Source organism: Centrocercus urophasianus, unplaced genomic scaffold (assembly GCF_019232065.1).
Source record: "Centrocercus urophasianus isolate 14NV4802_14NV808 unplaced genomic scaffold, USGS_Curo_1.0 seq_12, whole genome shotgun sequence".
NCBI classification, from domain to species: domain Eukaryota; kingdom Metazoa; phylum Chordata; class Aves; order Galliformes; family Phasianidae; genus Centrocercus; species Centrocercus urophasianus.
The window spans coordinates 429,279-446,143 of NW_024884364.1; the positions used below are offsets into that span (position 1 = coordinate 429,279).

The 16,865-nt window shown below is 42.9% G+C and overlaps 1 protein-coding gene across 2 annotated transcripts; it reads left to right on the top strand.

The window, feature by feature from the left end:
- The first annotated feature begins 438 nt into the window (after positions 1–438).
- ITFG2 (integrin alpha FG-GAP repeat containing 2) lies at positions 439–15,963 on the top strand. Of its 2 annotated transcripts, XM_042809890.1 has the most exons (12): positions 439–601; positions 1,600–1,695; positions 2,161–2,202; positions 4,581–4,749; positions 5,045–5,184; positions 5,552–5,700; positions 6,827–6,921; positions 9,310–9,363; positions 10,768–10,859; positions 11,728–11,845; positions 12,473–12,646; positions 12,788–15,963. In XM_042809890.1, exons 1-12 carry the CDS (start codon positions 506–508, stop codon positions 12,943–12,945), a joined length of 1,383 nt encoding a protein of 460 aa, XP_042665824.1. In that variant the 5' UTR covers positions 439–505; the 3' UTR covers positions 12,946–15,963. The 2 variants fall into 2 exon arrangements, with proteins under 2 accessions (XP_042665824.1, XP_042665825.1); XM_042809891.1 differs by lacking the exon at positions 439–601 and having other exon boundaries at positions 660–1,695; positions 2,161–2,304.
- Positions 15,964–16,865: the final 902 nt, after the last annotated feature.

Genomic DNA, 16,865 nt, shown 5'->3' on the forward strand with positions numbered 1-16,865 from the left:
ATGTTGACAAAGGTTAAAGAAAACTTCTTTAACTTTTTTCTACTGCTTCATAAAAGATTGTATTGACTGGTAAATTACACTTATCTGTCTCTCTGAATGTATAAGACTTTCATCCCACGCTGTTTTCTTACAGTATCTTTAAGGTATGGTTTACTATCGTAAGTAAAAATGTAAATGAGTGATGTAATTCAGCCTACAACGTAAGGGAGCGAAAACCACTCCAGGCAGTCAATGGCATACTTTCCCACTGAGCTGGAGCAAGAATCTCAAACCTGGTCTACATAACAGTAGGGCTTTTCTCAAGTTTTTACGTTTTCTCACTGCGAAGGAGAGCTCGGTCGCGGAGCACGGAACTCCGCCTCGCGAGGTCGCAGCGTCGAGAAGAGCTCAGCCCCGCCCCGCCCCTTCTCAATGCTGACGTCATCACCCCTCGCTCGAACCCGCGGAGCCGCCATCGCCTTCCCGTCGTCCCAGGCTGGAGGCCGGCGGCGGAGCGAGTGGCGGTATGCGGTCTGTCAGCTACGTGCAGCGCGTGGCACTCGAGTTCTGTGGCAGCCTCTTTCCGCACGCCATCTGCCTGGGGGACGCCGACAACGACACGGTGCGACCGTGACGCGGTAGCGGCGGGATCTGTTCCAGGCTTTGAGCCGGCGGGTGGCGCAGGGCTGCGTGGCGGGCACACTTGGCGAGCCTAGCGTGACTACGCAGGGGGCTGCAGTGCGGGGCGGGCGGAGAAAGTCGCTCGTAAACGGGATGTTAGCGTCACTGGATTACAGCCAATCAATGTTTGCGTTACCATTGGACGTCGTAGGCACTACTTGCTGTGAAGCTCTTAGGGAAAGAAACTTTTGGTCCCAGGGAGAGACGTTGCTACCGTTGCACGACTGGAAGTGCAAAGCTGTGGAGTTTGTTGCCGTGCATTGGAGTACTAATGGAATAAAGTCGAGGATAACTGTCTCTTGATGTGTGTGTTGGATGGATGTGCATCAGCACTATTAGCGTCAGCTCCACAAATGGTTGTTCTTGGAATGTCTGATTTTGCTGTAATTAGGAAGAGATTAGCTTGAACACATATACGAAGACTGTCTCAATAGACAAATCTTCTTAAGCTATCCTGGAAAGTGTCATAGCTAGCCATGTGAACTGATGTTACACAGGGTAATGTGCTAGGGGAGTTATGTAAAAAAGTGAAGTAGAGACGTAATGCAGAGGATGGCATATGTGGGCTCATTAGCAGGAGATGGTGACTATTCAGCAGTCATCTTTCAAGAAAGCCAGTTTGTTTAGCCAGTTTGTTAGTGAGGCTGAAGATCCAGAGTAAATGTGTTGTGTTCTTGCAGATTTTTTCTAGACAATTACTTTCTCCACATCTTCCTCAGATGAATGAAGAAAGCCCAAGTCAGCTGTTTAGTCTGATTGTGTAAAATGAGGACTCTTTTTTTTTTTTTTTTCTTAGACCTTTTCTACTGTTTCAAGCTTTTAACTCTTGATTTGCTGATTCTTACCCATTTCAGATATGAGATCTGTAATTCACACTATGCTGGGAGTACTACGTTACTGCAATTGTGAGCTTCTTACTAACCTAATTCTCTTGTACAGCTGAACGAGTTAGTGGTAGGAGACACCAATGGGAAACTCTATGTGTACAAAAATGATGACAGCAAACCCTGGACAGTACGATCCTGCCAAGGAATGGTCAGTTCTTTACAAAGCTTTTAACTGATTGGGCCTTTTAATGTATGTACATATTATTGTCCTTGATCACTCTTAGGAACATGAAAGCTAGAGAGGAGTGGCAGTCAGAATGGCTTCTGATGCTTTTCATCTAGTGATGTAAGACCCGCTTGCTTACAGCAAGCCCTTTGGACTAGAAATTATGAGTGAAGAACTAAACAAACACAGTAATTCTGTTGGGGCTTCTCCCACCTTGAACCTATTCCTGTGCACTTTGAATTTTGGTCCAGAGCTCTGGACAGTTGTGTTGCTTATGTGTTTCTGTCCTGGGCAGTTCTTTTTGTCGTTAAAAAGGCTGTTCGAGTTCAAGAGACTACAGTCTCTTGAGGAGGAGAAGAGAGGGTATGGCAGGGGTTTATCTAAAAGTGCTTCTTTGGGTTGCCTTCTCTCATAGATGGACTCTTAAGGTCTTCTTTTCTCTTGCAGCTTACATGTGTTGGTGTGGGAGATGTATGCAATAAAGGAAAGGTGAGAGCATTCAAACTCCCCCCATCTTTGTCTGTAGGACAAATGGGAAGTGCTTAGGAGATTTAGCTCATGTCTGTCAAAGAGTGTGGACGAGAACAGATGGTAAGTGTTTTCTCTCCAGGATCTGACCTCATGCACAGAATTTTAATGCTTCTATTTTAAAATTGTTTTTGGGTTTATATGTAACCTGAATCTCATCTGTCTGTGAACACCATACAAGTCTTAGTGAGCAAAGTGATCTTATCTTTAGGAAGCTTTACTGATAAGCACATCCTTCTGTGTGAATGCCATGAGGCTCCAGGGGTTTAAGGATTACTCCCTTTCCTTGTTGGCTGTTATCCAGCTGTCCTGAGCCCTATTGCAGGTCATGGCTCTTCTGCTGCTTGACTATATGTGTTTCAGGTCACCTAAACAAGACAGACATAGAATAGTTTCAACTTCCAAGCAAATTCTAGTGGGTGTAGTGTGACTTCTTCTGGGGGCTTGCTATTTTTAAGAATTAAACAAATGACTAGGAGGTCAAAAATTCCACTTTAGGCATCCTGCCTAAAATATTGTGCTCCATAGGAGAGCAGAGCTGAAGTGAGGTTAGAGTAAGCCATGTATTGGAAATTGCATGCAGACATCAGCTTGATATCCTGTTCTGAAAATGATGAGCCTTTTGGACCGTTTGGACCCTTCAGGACCTGAGTGGTTTGTGAGTTTGTGATTTTTGTTATTGGTATTCCACATCATAATGTCATGTAAAGCAGTAGCAGTTAAAGAATTACTGTCCTGGTTCTGGGGACTGCCTTTTTTGGGCATTTTGGTTCTTGGAGAGGAGCAGCATTCCCCAGAGGAGTTCAGGCCCAGAGGAAGACAGGAGGAGCTCGTGGCTCACTTTCCTGGTCCAGGTGGCTGACAAGCATGTGGTCCCCGGCTGCTTTTGCCTGCCGTGATATCACAGAATCGCAGAGTGGCCTGGGTTGGAAAGGACTTCAAGGGTCATGAATCTCCAACCCCCCCTGCCACAGGTACAGCCACCAATCTCCCCATTTAACACTAGACCAGGCTGCCCAGGGCCCCATCCAACCTGGCTTTGAACATCTCCAGGGACAGGGTATCCAGAACCTTTCTGGGCAGCCTGTTCCAGCACCTCACCACTCATAATAAAGAACTTTCCCCTGACATCCAACCTACATTTTCCCTCTTTCAACTTAAAAACCATTTCCCCTTGTCCTGTTATTATCTACCGTTTCAAAGAGTTGACTCCCCTCCTGTTTAGGCTCCCTTTAGGTACTGGAATTCTGCAATGAGATCACCTCCCAGCCTTCTTTTCTCCATACTGAACAAGCCCAGCTCCCTCAGCCTTTGCAGGGGAGGTGCTCCAGTCCTCTGAACATCTTTGTGGCCCTCCTCTGGACTCTCTCCAACAGTTCTGTCTTTCTTGTACTGGGAGCTCCAGACCTGGACACAGTACTCCAGATGAGGCCTCACAAGGGCAGAGTAGAGAGGGACAATCACCTCTCTATCCCTGCTGGCCACCCCTCTCCTGATGGAGCCCAGGATGCCATTTGCTTTCTGAGCTGCAAGAGCACACTGCTGGATCATGTTCAGTTTTTCATCCACCAGGACCCCCCAGGTCCTTCTCTACAGGGCTACTCTCAAAGTTTGCTCCTTTTGGTCTGTATAAATGCCTGGGATTTCTCCGGCCCGAGTGCAGAACTTTGCAGTTTGTTGTGTTGAACCTCATTAGATTCACCCAGGCCCACCTTCTGAGTTTGTTGAGGTCCCTCTGAATGGCATCCCTTCCTTCCACCATGTCAACTGCACCACTCAGCTTGGTGTCATCAGAAAGCTTGCTGCACTCAATTCCACCATCTATGTCACTGATAATTATGTTAAAGAGCACTGGTCCCAAGACAGACCCCTGAGGGACACCACTCATTACTGGCTTCTAGTTTTGGACACTGTTTCTCTCATTTTCTCTCATTTTGTTTGATTTTGTTGGATGTAGTAAATTAATATTCCTCCTCAGATTGTTGCTGTTGCTCTGTTTTGGTTTTTTTTTTTAGACCCATCTACTATTTCCCTCCCCCCACTTTTCTCTCTCTCCTGAGGTGCTGGCCCGCATGTGCCATGCCTCATTAGTCACAGGGCTGGGCCAGACTAGCTGTAAACAGTTAATACTTTTTTTTCCTACCTCTCTCTTTTTGTTTTGTTTTGTTTTTGTTTTTGGGACTGTGACCCCTGTCACAGACACAGATCTGGAGATACCTCTGTGACAACTGGCCAGAAATAGCCTCTTTTTCCCTTGTAGCAGTCATTGATCTTCCCTTGCCCTGCTACAATTTCTAAAAGAAAAAAGTAATACGAAGACTGTTCTCTTTTTCTCTTAGAATCTTGTAGTGGCAGTGAGTGCAGAAGGTTGGTTTCATCTTTTTGATCTGACTTCCCCTTCAAAACACCCAGATGCTTCAGGCCACCATGAACTAGCAGAAGAGCAGAAGCTAGTGTTCAAGCAACATATTCCTGCCAACACCAAAGTCATGCTAATCAGTGACATAGGTGAGTGGGACAACAAGGATGGGAGTTCAGGGTGAGGGGATTTGGGGGCAAGAAGTGGTGATGGGGAGACAGAAAGTGTATGAGCATGTAGAAGAAAATGACTACCTAGCTGAAACAGTTGCTTTAACAAGACTGTCCAGTCCTTGAGGAGAAGAGCAAGAATTTACAAAAAAATTCCAAAGTGTGAGTTCTTGTAATAGGGTTGGGATCCTCAAGGATGATGCTTAATGGATGTTGGGGTTTTTGCAGTTATGAAGGCCTAAGAGAGCCCTTCTGTCTCCTGGTTTCCCTGCAGATGGAGATGGGAAGTGTGAGCTGGTGGTAGGTTACACTGATAGAGTGGTGCGTGCCTTCCGCTGGGAGGACTTGTCGGAGAATTCAGACCATCTCTGTGGGCAGCTGATCCTGCTGAAGAAATGGTTGCTGGAAGGTCAGGTAAGGATATGGGAAGAGGCACGAGTTCTCAGTTCTATCTACAAAGTAATTGTCATCTTGATGGCTTGAAAGGAGATTTGCCTAGCAGTTGCCCTGTGCACGCAGGGACGCTGGTGTGATGTTCATTAGCTTCTCTGACTTGACTAGAGAATGTTTTCCACTAAGGGTGTTCCTAAGTGGCTTTTGCTAGGTGAAGATCCGTTTTACTTGTATATTTTGCCTGTAGCTGGCTTTGTTCAGTTTATGCTCAGCTTCTATGAAAAAATCTGCTGTAGTCAGATTTAGGTGCAAGTTGCACAGTGGAAACTTCTAGGTTATGTAAGGTTTTCAGTTCAACTCTATCTTTGTTTATCCTGTGTCAGTACAGGTGGATAGCCTTTCTGTGAACCCAGGCCCTGATGGCTTACCAGAGATGATGGTGTCCCAGCCAGGCTGCGGTTATGCCATTCTGCTGTGCACCTGGGACTCCGAGCAGCAACCCATGATTGAGGGAAGAGACAGCTCTTCCCCTAGCAGGTGAACAGTGATTGCGTGGAGTAGATGAGGAGATTCTACTGTAGATGCCTGTCACAAGAGGGCACCACGACCACTGCCTTTCTGAGGGATAATGCTGTCATCCTAGTGAAGCCAGTATCTGCAATGAACTACCTGCTGGGAGTTCATGACTTAAGCTTGTTGACACCCAAGTGCCCATGAATTCAGGTCTCTATGCTAGAGAAGAATATTGTTTTTGTTGTGTCCTGCTCTTCTTCTCGAGTTGGCCAAGGAGTGAGTGACCTAGATCTCTATAAGGAGAAGGAGTCAGGGGAGCTGTCTAAATGTGGGACGGGTGGCATCTGTAAGGCTGAGCCAAGGCCAATTAATCTGAAGCCCAGGAAAGACACTACTGGTTTCCTCCAGATAGGGCAGGATTTCCTAATAAGAACCTGGCAGCCAGTGCTGTAAATTACAAGCAGAGAAATCAAGATGGGCAGTGAGGTTATTTTCCCTGTCCCTAGAGGCACCACTGTGAGAAAATCAGGCATTCCTATGCTGTTCTTTGGGACAGTAAGGCAGACCCAGAAAATGTGCAGGATGGAAGCTGGGCAAGTCTTGGTGTCTTAGAGACCTTAATGAAATGTAAGTATCTTCCTGGACAGAACTCAGGCCCAGACATGATCTCTGACTCACTTGGACAACCATAGACAGAAAGTTTTCCTGAATGAATAGCATTCAGGCACATGTGACAGAAAATAACTTTAAAAAAAAATAAACAAACACCAATCTCCTTGTTCAGAATAGATGTTTTATTGACCTACTTGAGTTCTTTCCACTTTTCTGATGCTACAAATCACTAGGTCTTGTTTTTTAATCATTACCAAATTTCTATCATTCCTGAGATGGTGTGCTTTCTTTTCATTGCTTTTTGTCAGCAAATAATCCTTTTACTGGTGATTGAGATGTCCCCTGCTTAGAGCAATCTGTCATTTTTTGCTTTGGGAATAGCATATTGTTCTTGAGTATTTCATTAAGGGCCTGCGCACAGACTCTGTCCATCTGTAGACTTGGAGAGTTCTGGAGTATTCTGCTCTTCAGATTGTCCTGACACAGGACCAGGCATGATCTCATAACCTTTCCTGATGCCTGCCTCTTTTCTCTCTAGAGAGGCCCCTGTTCGAGATGTTATTCTCCACCAAACATCTGGTCGGATTCACAATAAGAATGTTTCCACTCATCTGATTGGTAGTATTGGCCAAGGTGAGAAATTAAGAGCTTGCGGCCTCTGCCTCAACAGTTGCCTGTGATATTTTTTCAATGTCAGTCCAGTGTGAAATTAGATTTCCAGAGGCTGAAAATTAAAAACTTCAGGAGTTATATGCTAGAACAGAAGGATTTCATCTCCTGTTGGTCTGCCTCCAAAGAACAGCTAAACGTTTGTTTTTGAACTTTTTACAGACTTTAGACCTTCCCTTGTTATTCATCACCCAGCACAAGTTTCCCTGCATCCTCTGCTTGCTAACATTTACTTATCTTGAACGTCTATGAAGCCCTTCTCCTGCAGATATACTAGATCCTTCCTTTTGCATGACTGCAGCTTCTGCCCTCTTCTTAATTACCTAGATGCATCTCTTCCTTTCCACAGCATCATTTTTAATTTCTTGCATTTGAGCACTTGATTCCTCTAACAGCTATATCCTGCCTTCTTTTGCCTGTGGATCCCAACCCCTCCAAAGCTGCTTCCACATTTCATTTTTATTGCTGTCCTTTGTCTCCTTTCAGTTTATACTGTTCAACTGTTATCTATAGCTGCTGGCTTCTCTCAGCCCTAACCTACTGCTTTTGTATCCAAGCATTTCTTACGTGCTGCCAGTGCTTCCCCCATGAAACTGGCTGAATATGCTGAATGCTGTACATACAGAGCATGCAAGTTTCACACTCCCTTATTTATATGCTCCATAGCGCAAGGAAGAAGAAGATTCAAAGCAACCCATGCTTTTTCCCTCCATGTCTGCAACTGGCTGGAATTGATGTGCATTTGAATTATCATCTGCAGTGCTGTCTGCGGAGGAATTAGGCTGTGTAGTGTGATTAGAGTTGAGGGAGAAGGACAACTGACCAAACGCTCCCCCCATCCCTTTCCCTGCTCCGCAAAGTACAGCTCCTACCCAGTTGCTAAGCTTGTCATATTTTCAGCATTTCAGCTGCTGTGAGTACCATGATCACTGGAGCATGAAATCACTTATTTCACTGCATACAAAACCTGCTGAATAAGGGATGAGAAGTTTGTAAAAAGCCCCTTGGTGCTGGAACAGCAGTAGTGAGACAGCTAAAGTATGTCATGCTGATCAGTTTGTAGAGGACACAGCAGATCATTTAGAACAGAGTGCGTCTAGATGAATGTCAGCTACAGGCAGTATAGCACCCAACCAGCTAACTGTTTGCTATAAATGATCCTATAGAAATAGGGTACTCTGTGTTCTGGAGTGTTGTAGCCTGGAGCTGTGCATGGTGGCGAAAGTAGGCTTGCAGTACAGTGTCATTTTGGGAAAGCTGTCTGGGAAGACCATGAAAGTCCTTTCAGTTCTGCTGTCTTGCCACTGATTGCCACGTTTCCTGGGTTGCTGCAGACCTCAAGGAGACTGTGCCTCCTTCAACATTGTCAGTGCAAACACAAAATGCAGCTGTAGTTGAAAACAGCTCTAGCCTTCTGCCACCAAGTGTGATATCACTTCCAAAACTTTTATCTTGCATGTCTCTTCTGACTAGTGGACAGGTAAAGAGTTTACTGAAGTGGTGGTCAGGAAAGTCATGTCTTTGGGTTTAGCTAGTCCTGTGCACAATTATGTGATACGCAGGCTTTGGAGAGGAACTGTTTGTTTGCAGGAAGTTCACAGCTGTGGGAACTAATAAAGCCAGGGCTGGGTGCACGAGCATTGAGACAGATGTCTAATCTACCCTCAAAGCAAGAGCTCTGTAGCATCTGAGCAGCGTTTGCTGAGTGGGAACCTCAGTTTCTGTTCAGTTTTCATCTAGTGGAAATAATAATATTGGTAGCATGATCTCGGCAGACTCATTCAGGAGCTGACATGAAGGTGCTTTTGTGCCGCTTTGGCTGAAATGTAGTCCTTCTAGTGGGATCTGCTTTTTCTTCTTGTTTCTTGAACAACTGAAGGCAACATTCCTATCCCTGAGGGAAGCAGTGAGGGTATAGTTTTGATATTCATTTAGCTTAGGCTATTATCCACATTGTCCCTTTGTGATTATTGTGCCTGTGTTTGTGCATTTTTGGAGCGTAAAGAGGGTTTGATGATGTTAACTGCAACCAGAACTGCTGAAGGTCTGCATACATTTGGCATAAACAAATTCCTGGAAGCAGTCAGCAGAGCCAGACATGCCCATATCAATGCAAACTAAAGATGCTGGATTCTTGGGTTTACACTGACAGTTGTGCTCTACTAATAAAAGCTGGCATGAGGTAGGATTGGTTGCAAGACTGCAGATACTTGTTACGCAAAGTTGTAAGACTGGATGAAAAAGGAGGCAATATGGGTCAGCTTGTTGTTTTGCATCTTTTTTTTTTTCAGAAGAGGGAAGGAACAATGCTCATAAGTAGGTTTCAACTGTAATTCTCTTCTGCATTTACAGGGTACTCCAGTGTGGGTAATGGCTCGGGTCTCTTTGCCCTTTGTACGCTTGATGGTAAGTTCTGCCACTGTCCCGGAAGAAGGGCCTGTGAGAAAGCCCAAGGTTTGTCCTTAATTAAAAGTAGGGAACAAGTGTGCAGTGCTTTTGATTTTGAAACAAGAGGGAACTGGGCTTCAGAAATGTTTCCTGATGCACACAAAAGAATTTGACTAGCTTCTTCTTCTGATGTTTGTTTTCTTCTTTTTTCAGTGTCTTATTAGTATCTCCCTTTTTTGCTATTACAATCTCTTCATCTGTGGATTTCAAAGCATTTTACAAACATTTATTACTCATATGGCACCGTGGCCTATGGGGATAGAACTGTTAAAGCTTGGCCCAAAACGGAAAGCTTGAAACTAGAATTAGCATCTGCTTACTCCTAAGCTGCATGCTTACCCAATACTTAAACTACTGTTTGAGATGCCAATTTGGCAGTGCAGTGCATGTAAACAAGAGCCTGTAAACCATAGCAGAGATATGCCTTTGTATTTGAAGGGATTTGTGTTGTTTCTAAAAGTATTAAAGGAAATGGATGCTGAAACTCAAGTATTGTTAGTGAAGAGCTTGCCTCACACTGGCCTGGAGCCATATTTTTCTGCTCCATTGCAGACTGAGAAGTGATAGGACAGACTAATTAACTGAATGGAGGGATTCTGTTCAAAAAGCAGCTGTGTGGAGACAAGGTGCTGTGTGTCCCTGTTTCCAGGTAGGCAACTTGGCCTATATGGGCTAGATGTCCATCTGCTCTATGATGTTCTGCTAGGGAGTTTCTGATTCTTGTTTGGGCCTTAACTGTGAAGCTGCCTCAATGGGCAAGGCTTCCAGTCACACAATGATTCCTTCATGAGCCGTACTGAGATTGGAGGGCATAGTGAGGATAGGTTCATGTTTACGTTATATGACCTTCTGTCTCAGGTCTGCATCTCCCACTAGCCTCCATGGTATTTTCACAATACCTCTGGAAAATAGGAAAATGGTATGAGGTAAGTGTTTAGAATGATTTTAGCATCCAGGAGGCCACTTCTATACTACTAGCCAGTAACTTTTCAGCTGATACCAGTTCTCTTGAGATTGTATGATCCATGGGACATGATGAGAGGATTCTAGTTTACGTGGTCTCATGCGAGACATGTTGATGTATTGTATCCAGGAATCGTGTTTTGAACACTTTCTTCTTAGGGTGCAAGCCAATTAGTAGAGCTGCTGCCATTTCTTCCTGTTTCCTTTTACTTGGCTGAAAATGCAATCAACTACTATCCCTCCCAGAAATGAGATTCCTGTCAGCTACAGTCTGTACTATGCTCTTCCCTCCATTAGCAGACCATGAGGGCTGAAGAAGTACACAGGGCCGAATGTTAGCAGATATTTAATATTTAAGCCTTTTAATATTTTCAGGACAATCTTTTTTTTCCTCTTCAGGGACACTGAAACTCATGGAAGGGGCAGACAAGCTGCTCTGGTCTGTGCAGGTTGATCACCAGCTATTTGCGCTGGAAAAGCTGGATGTTACTGTGAGTACTATGTGAATAGGTCTGAGAGTGAAGGAGTGAAGACAAAAGTTCAACATAACTTTTCTATGTTTAAATTTTGGAAGGGCAGAGATAGTATTGCAGCAGCTGAGGCACGAACTTGGAATGATGCAAATTGTTTATTGCAGGTTCTAACATCCCTTGTATACATTCACAAGTTTTCTCTTTTAACTTTCCCACCACCTTTACATGTCAACAAAACATTCCACAAACACTCCTTAACTGCACACAGGCAGTTATCCAGTCAGAGCCATGAGTTGTCTCTGGTAACACGCTCTTCCTCCAATCAAGGCCATCATCACGAGGCCATCACACAGCTTACTTGACTTTGCTTTTTTCTTCTTCTGGAGATGTCCTTGGTTCTCAGTGTTGCTTTCTCTTGATGTTTATTTTGTACCACAGCTGCTGCTCTGAATAGTCTTTCTTGTATTCCCACAGAGTATGACTCAGCTGAAAAAATGCTGGGATTATTGCAGGATGATACACTGAAAGCTCTGACTGTGCCAGCACATTCTACACTCGTGTCAGTCTGCCTTCCTCCAAGAGTTTGAGTTGTGTCTGCCTATTTGACCTAGTGAGCACAGTGCCTTGCTATGAATTTTTCCATCCCTGAACTGCTCTTTTATCTCATTGCAAAATCGAAAAGTTTTGCAAATTGTCAATACTCCAAGTGATAGCCTATGGGCTCATAGGATACATAAGGATTGTAATAGAGAAGGAAGAGTTGATTTCCAAGTTAATGAGTGTTATCTTGTTCATTTAATAGTGCTCTACCTCTTGAATAAGCAGAAAGATTATTGACTGCCTCTGGGAGTAGCTGATGTCTGTGCTAATCCTATGGTTCCTGCAGGGCAATGGACGTGAGGAGGTAATTGCCTGTGCATGGGATGGCCAGACATATATCATCGACCACAATCGCACAGTTGCCAGATTTCAAGCAGATGAGAATGTCAGTGCATTCTGTGCAGGTGAGGATTTTGACTGCTAAGCCAGCCCTCACAACATTTCTCCATAAAAGTTACTGCTCTCCTCTGGGGAACCTGTGATCTTTTGTCTGTCTGCAGTGGGGAATAATTTTCCTGGGGTGTATATTCTGCAGGAAGAGGCACAGTTAGTCTTCCCACTGATGGAATCTGGGAAAAGCAGAATGAGTGGGGGTGATGCTGGGGTATGGGTGTGATTGGTTTAGTTTATTTTTGGTTTGTTTTTTTTTTTCCTTTCTGTTCTGTCCAATCTGAGAGTGCTATCAGTGTTTTCTTCTCCATTGCTTTTTAAATTTGCAGTCTTCTAAGCTGTTCTCACTTGAGATACAGACCGCCATGGAGCCAGCCTGAGTCTTGACTTTGCTAATTTGTTTCTCTTAGACTTGTAAAAAGCAGCTTGCAAATCCACAAGCTGCATACATTAAAGACAGTTTAGAGACAACTGAAATGTCTCAGAGGGGCTTAACATAGCCAAGTCCATCTCTGTTCTTTCCATGAAGGTGCTTACTGCTCTCTGCTAACGTCTTTGTTGTCTCATCCTGAGAAGTTACCTATTTGCCTTCTCTGTATTTTGAGAAGTAGACAAATTTTCCATATTTCTGTTCTTTGTAGGCCTATATGCATGCAAACAAGGAAGCAACAGTCCCTGCCTGGTTTATGTCAGCTTCAATCAGAAGATCTACATCTACTGGGATGTGCAGCTGGAGAGAATGGAGTCCACCAACCTTTTAAAAATCCTGGAGAATGACCCAGAGTTTGACAGTCTACTGCAGGAGCTGGGTGTAGGTGAGTGCACAGAATGAGGGATGTACAAGAAAAAAGAGAGGAAGAGCTGCTGGTGCTAGAGAACTGGAGGGTACTTCTTCAGGAGAAGGGCTACTTAATCTTTTGAGAATCCCTGCCAATTGTCTTTTTCTTTTTCTATAGAAAAAAGTGATGTTTCTGCAATCCAAGATCTGATTTACAAAACATTGTATTTTCCTGAGAAACTACAGCCTAACAGCTCTTTGCAGTGTCAGAATCCTGGAACAGACTCCTCTGCCCACCACACTGTCATCCAGAATCCCTTACAAGATTCAAGGTGAACATCTGCCATCCCATTGGAAACTCTCTTCTGACTGGAACTGAGCATTCACCCTGCATGATAGTATTCTCAGCTTGTCTCTTCTCTCTCAGCTGAATTTGGATGGGAGTAATAGACTCACCTGCTGTATTACATCCGTATCTTCTCGCATTTGTATAATGTTTTATTGGGCATGCGTGGAGCAGTCCCTTCACCATTATGGCAGCCTGAGAGGATTGTGTATGAGATCAAATATTATTAATTTGGTGCTTTTGTGTTAGCAAATGATAACATTTAAAGATCTTGCAAGCTGCTTTTTGAAAGCTTTCTGTGCTATGCTCTGCAAAATATCCAAGAGCTGTTCCTAACAGGGAGAATGAATTTTGTGTGGAGGAAAAGGATATCTTGCCATTGGGTCAAAAAATCTGTTGCTCTTGTGTGGGAGAACAGGACTTTTTACATAATATTGCAGCTTGTTTTTTGTTTTGCAATTTCCATTTATAAATTAATGAAATATTTATAGAGAACAGCATCAGTCCTCTGTATCTTATGGCTGTGAAAATTGAAGCACAAAGCAATAAACTGATACAACCTGCTTTGTCACAGTGAGCACTCCTGTTACTTCTCAGCATTCTTGCATCTCTGACTACTCTGTAACTACACTGGAAGTTTTTCTCCATTTTAATGACCTCTCAGAAGTATTTTTGCATGCTCCCATATAATACTAAGTGCTTGTGTATAACTGGACTAATGAGGCAAGAGCTCTGAAGTTGCAGTAGTGCTTTGGTACCAGTGTTGCTCAAACTAGTGGAAGTTTTGAGCAGCATGGCTTGAATTTGTTATCTGTGGAGAGTTGACAGTGTAGGAACCACATATTATGTAGAGGTGGGATGAACAGGCTGGTTTCTTTGTACTCTGAGATACGTTCCTAACCCTATTGCTACTTGATTTTAATCTTCAGAATTAGTGGACCTGACACAGGGACCACAGTGGAGCAGAGTTCTGCAACGCAGGTTGCTGAAAACATGTAATAAAACAACAGGCACGTGTGTCTTAGCATGTGCTGTTCTATCCCTAAAGCAAACTGCTGCTCTTCATCTATGATGGGTTGTGTATTTCCTCCTCATACATCCTTAATTCTGTGGCCTCTGCCTCCTACACTGGGGACATAAACAGGATAATTATAAATAACACCAATGTCTGAGTTCTCACTCATGGTTTGCACAATCTGGCATGTGTACAGCTTTGTAGGTAATGGACTCTTATTGTATGTGCTTGTTGAAAATGGAGCACTACCACAACTTGTGCCTACCGTGGCCCCACTTAACATCTTGTTTGTCTTTAGTAAGGCATGCTGTTTCCACAGAAGTACTCTTCTTGATCCCATGTTGGGATCTCAGATGTTCCTGCAACAATTGCCTGGAACATTTCATTTGTGACTAGTTGAGCTAATATGTTAGCTGGTCCTACAGGCTATTACTGCGCTATTGCATTAAAACTTCCCAACCCATAACAGCAAAAGAAGATTGTCTATGCTCATTAACAGAGAACAACTCTGTACTGGCAGTTTATGCCAAATAGGTATCTTTCTTAGCAGCACAAGCACGAGGAGGGTACAAATGGTTGTATGACTGAAACTGATTTATGCAAAACAATTTTGCTATACAGGTCAAATGAACAGATAGTTCAAATTGATCTACTGTTGAGATACTGATTTTATTTTAGTCAAAACAGGAAAGCATTAATGTAGATGAATGACATTTTTCTAGGAACCATCTTAAAAAGAAAATATGACAAAACACGTAAATGTTGCAACTTGTGAAGCTTAGGGCTTTTCTCCTGTTGGATATCATTGCTTTGTGCAGTGCAAGCTCAAGAATGCTTCTTTGTGGAGAACAGAGGTCAGAAGGTATGGACGCTGTGTATCGTGGGTGTCCAACTTTTTTGCTTGCCTGGGCCATTCTGCGTGAATGGGAATCATCTTGTGCCACATGTAAAATATGTAATAATGTATAAAGTTTCATAATCAGACATGATAAAATTTTTGAGCTGAATATTAGATTGCAATTGCATACAAAATTCACAGGTAGTGTATTTAGATTGATTGAAATGGAATCCCAAATACAAAAATAAAAAAAGTTTGTTTTTCTTTAATCTCAAAGCCTATTCTCAAATTCTTTTTTCAGAAATGAAAGCAAGGCTGCATATTTCTCACTGCTCACAGGACTGTGTTTAAGCCAGCATATTAAAATGCATGAAATTATTTGATGTAGCTTGAGCTTGCCATAATTTAAATTTTATTTCAAACACAGTCATGTTGGAAACACAGCAGATGAGATCATTTTCATCTTGAAGCTGCATGTTTAACTCATTTAAGTGAGTGGCCAAATCTGTCAAAAATGCTAAATCTGTAAGCCATTTTTAATCTTCACATTCTGACACAAATTTTCCTTCTGACTCCACAAAGGACTTAATTTCATTTCTCAAATCATATAATATTTTTAGTGTTCTACCTTTACTTAGCCACCTGGCTTCAGAAAAGTTAATGGTGTCCCTATAATCAGCATTCTTACTTTTAAGGATTTCCTGGAATTGACGATGATTCAATCCCGTATTATGAAATACAGAGCTTTGATGATGTTTTTGAATTATATTATCAATTTTTAAAGCTTTCTCACATACATTTTCTTAATGTTTGATGCAACAGTATTTCATTGTGTGATTTTTCTTCTGGCAACTGCATTATTTTCTCTTAATTTTGTAAGTCTCTTTTTTTTTTTACCAGCCATTGGTAGGGTGCTATCAGTAGCTTTAACAAATATGTTGACAAAGGTTAAAGAAAATTACTTGAATGTATTTTTTACTGTTTCATACAAATGGGGAGATGTAGTTGTGTCTTTTAAAGACACCAAATTTTCTTATATTCACTTGGCTGTAGTCTGGCAAGACAAACTAATTTCAGAAAAACCTGCTTTGGACATATTATGTGTGCCGTGCTTTCCATGCATTGCTTAATAAACTCTTCAGTAAATGGTTTTAATTTTTTTGCAGTCAGATTTGCTTTCTTAAGTTTATACCAAAATGAACTTTACAATTAGTTATATCAGAATTGTCACTAATGACACTAATAATGGATGAATTAACACTTAACAGCATTCGCCCTGACGTCTGTTTATGGGAACTGCTGAGTCACAGCCTGAACCTCTGACTGATCACCTGAGGCGAGCAATGAGTCAGCCAGAGGAGCACAGGTGAAGGCAATTCACCCGTGCTGGTGGAAGGGGTGGAGCCTGGCTGCACCTCTCCTAGATCCCATTTAAGTGCTGACTGCCACTCAGGATGGATCTTCTTCTGGAGATAGCTCCTTGTGGTGTTTACTGCGAGCCTATGACACTGATGAGTATTTCCATTGATTTTTATTATTTTTCCACTGTGATAATCTTACTAAGCGTAACCTCTGTATACCTATTGATTGTACACCTATTGATTGTACAATTGTACACCCATTGATTGTACACCTACATTACACAATCTGTGCACAAGAGCAATAAGGTGCACAGGTCATCAGGAGAGCAGAAAATTTCTGTATTTGGTAGATATAATTTCAATGATGGCCGAACTGTCAAGAGAGATGTAATAAAAATGTTTAAACCATGCTTCTGTAAACTTGACCAGAGATCAGTTTTATATTGTTCATGAAAGTGTTAGAATGGTTAAGTTATGATGGCTGTGGGAATGAAGGCAGATTCAAGATGTTGCTGAGGACACCTTCTATTGCTGCAGTTCTGTTTTATGGCTTGTTCTACACCTAGGTCCAGCCCCTAAACTGCACCCCTGACATGCCTCTTTCAGATACCAGCATCCCTTGCCCAGTGGAAATCACCACAGGCAGCCAACCCAAGAGTCACCATGTTCTCAATAACAGATACCAGCCATGATTTC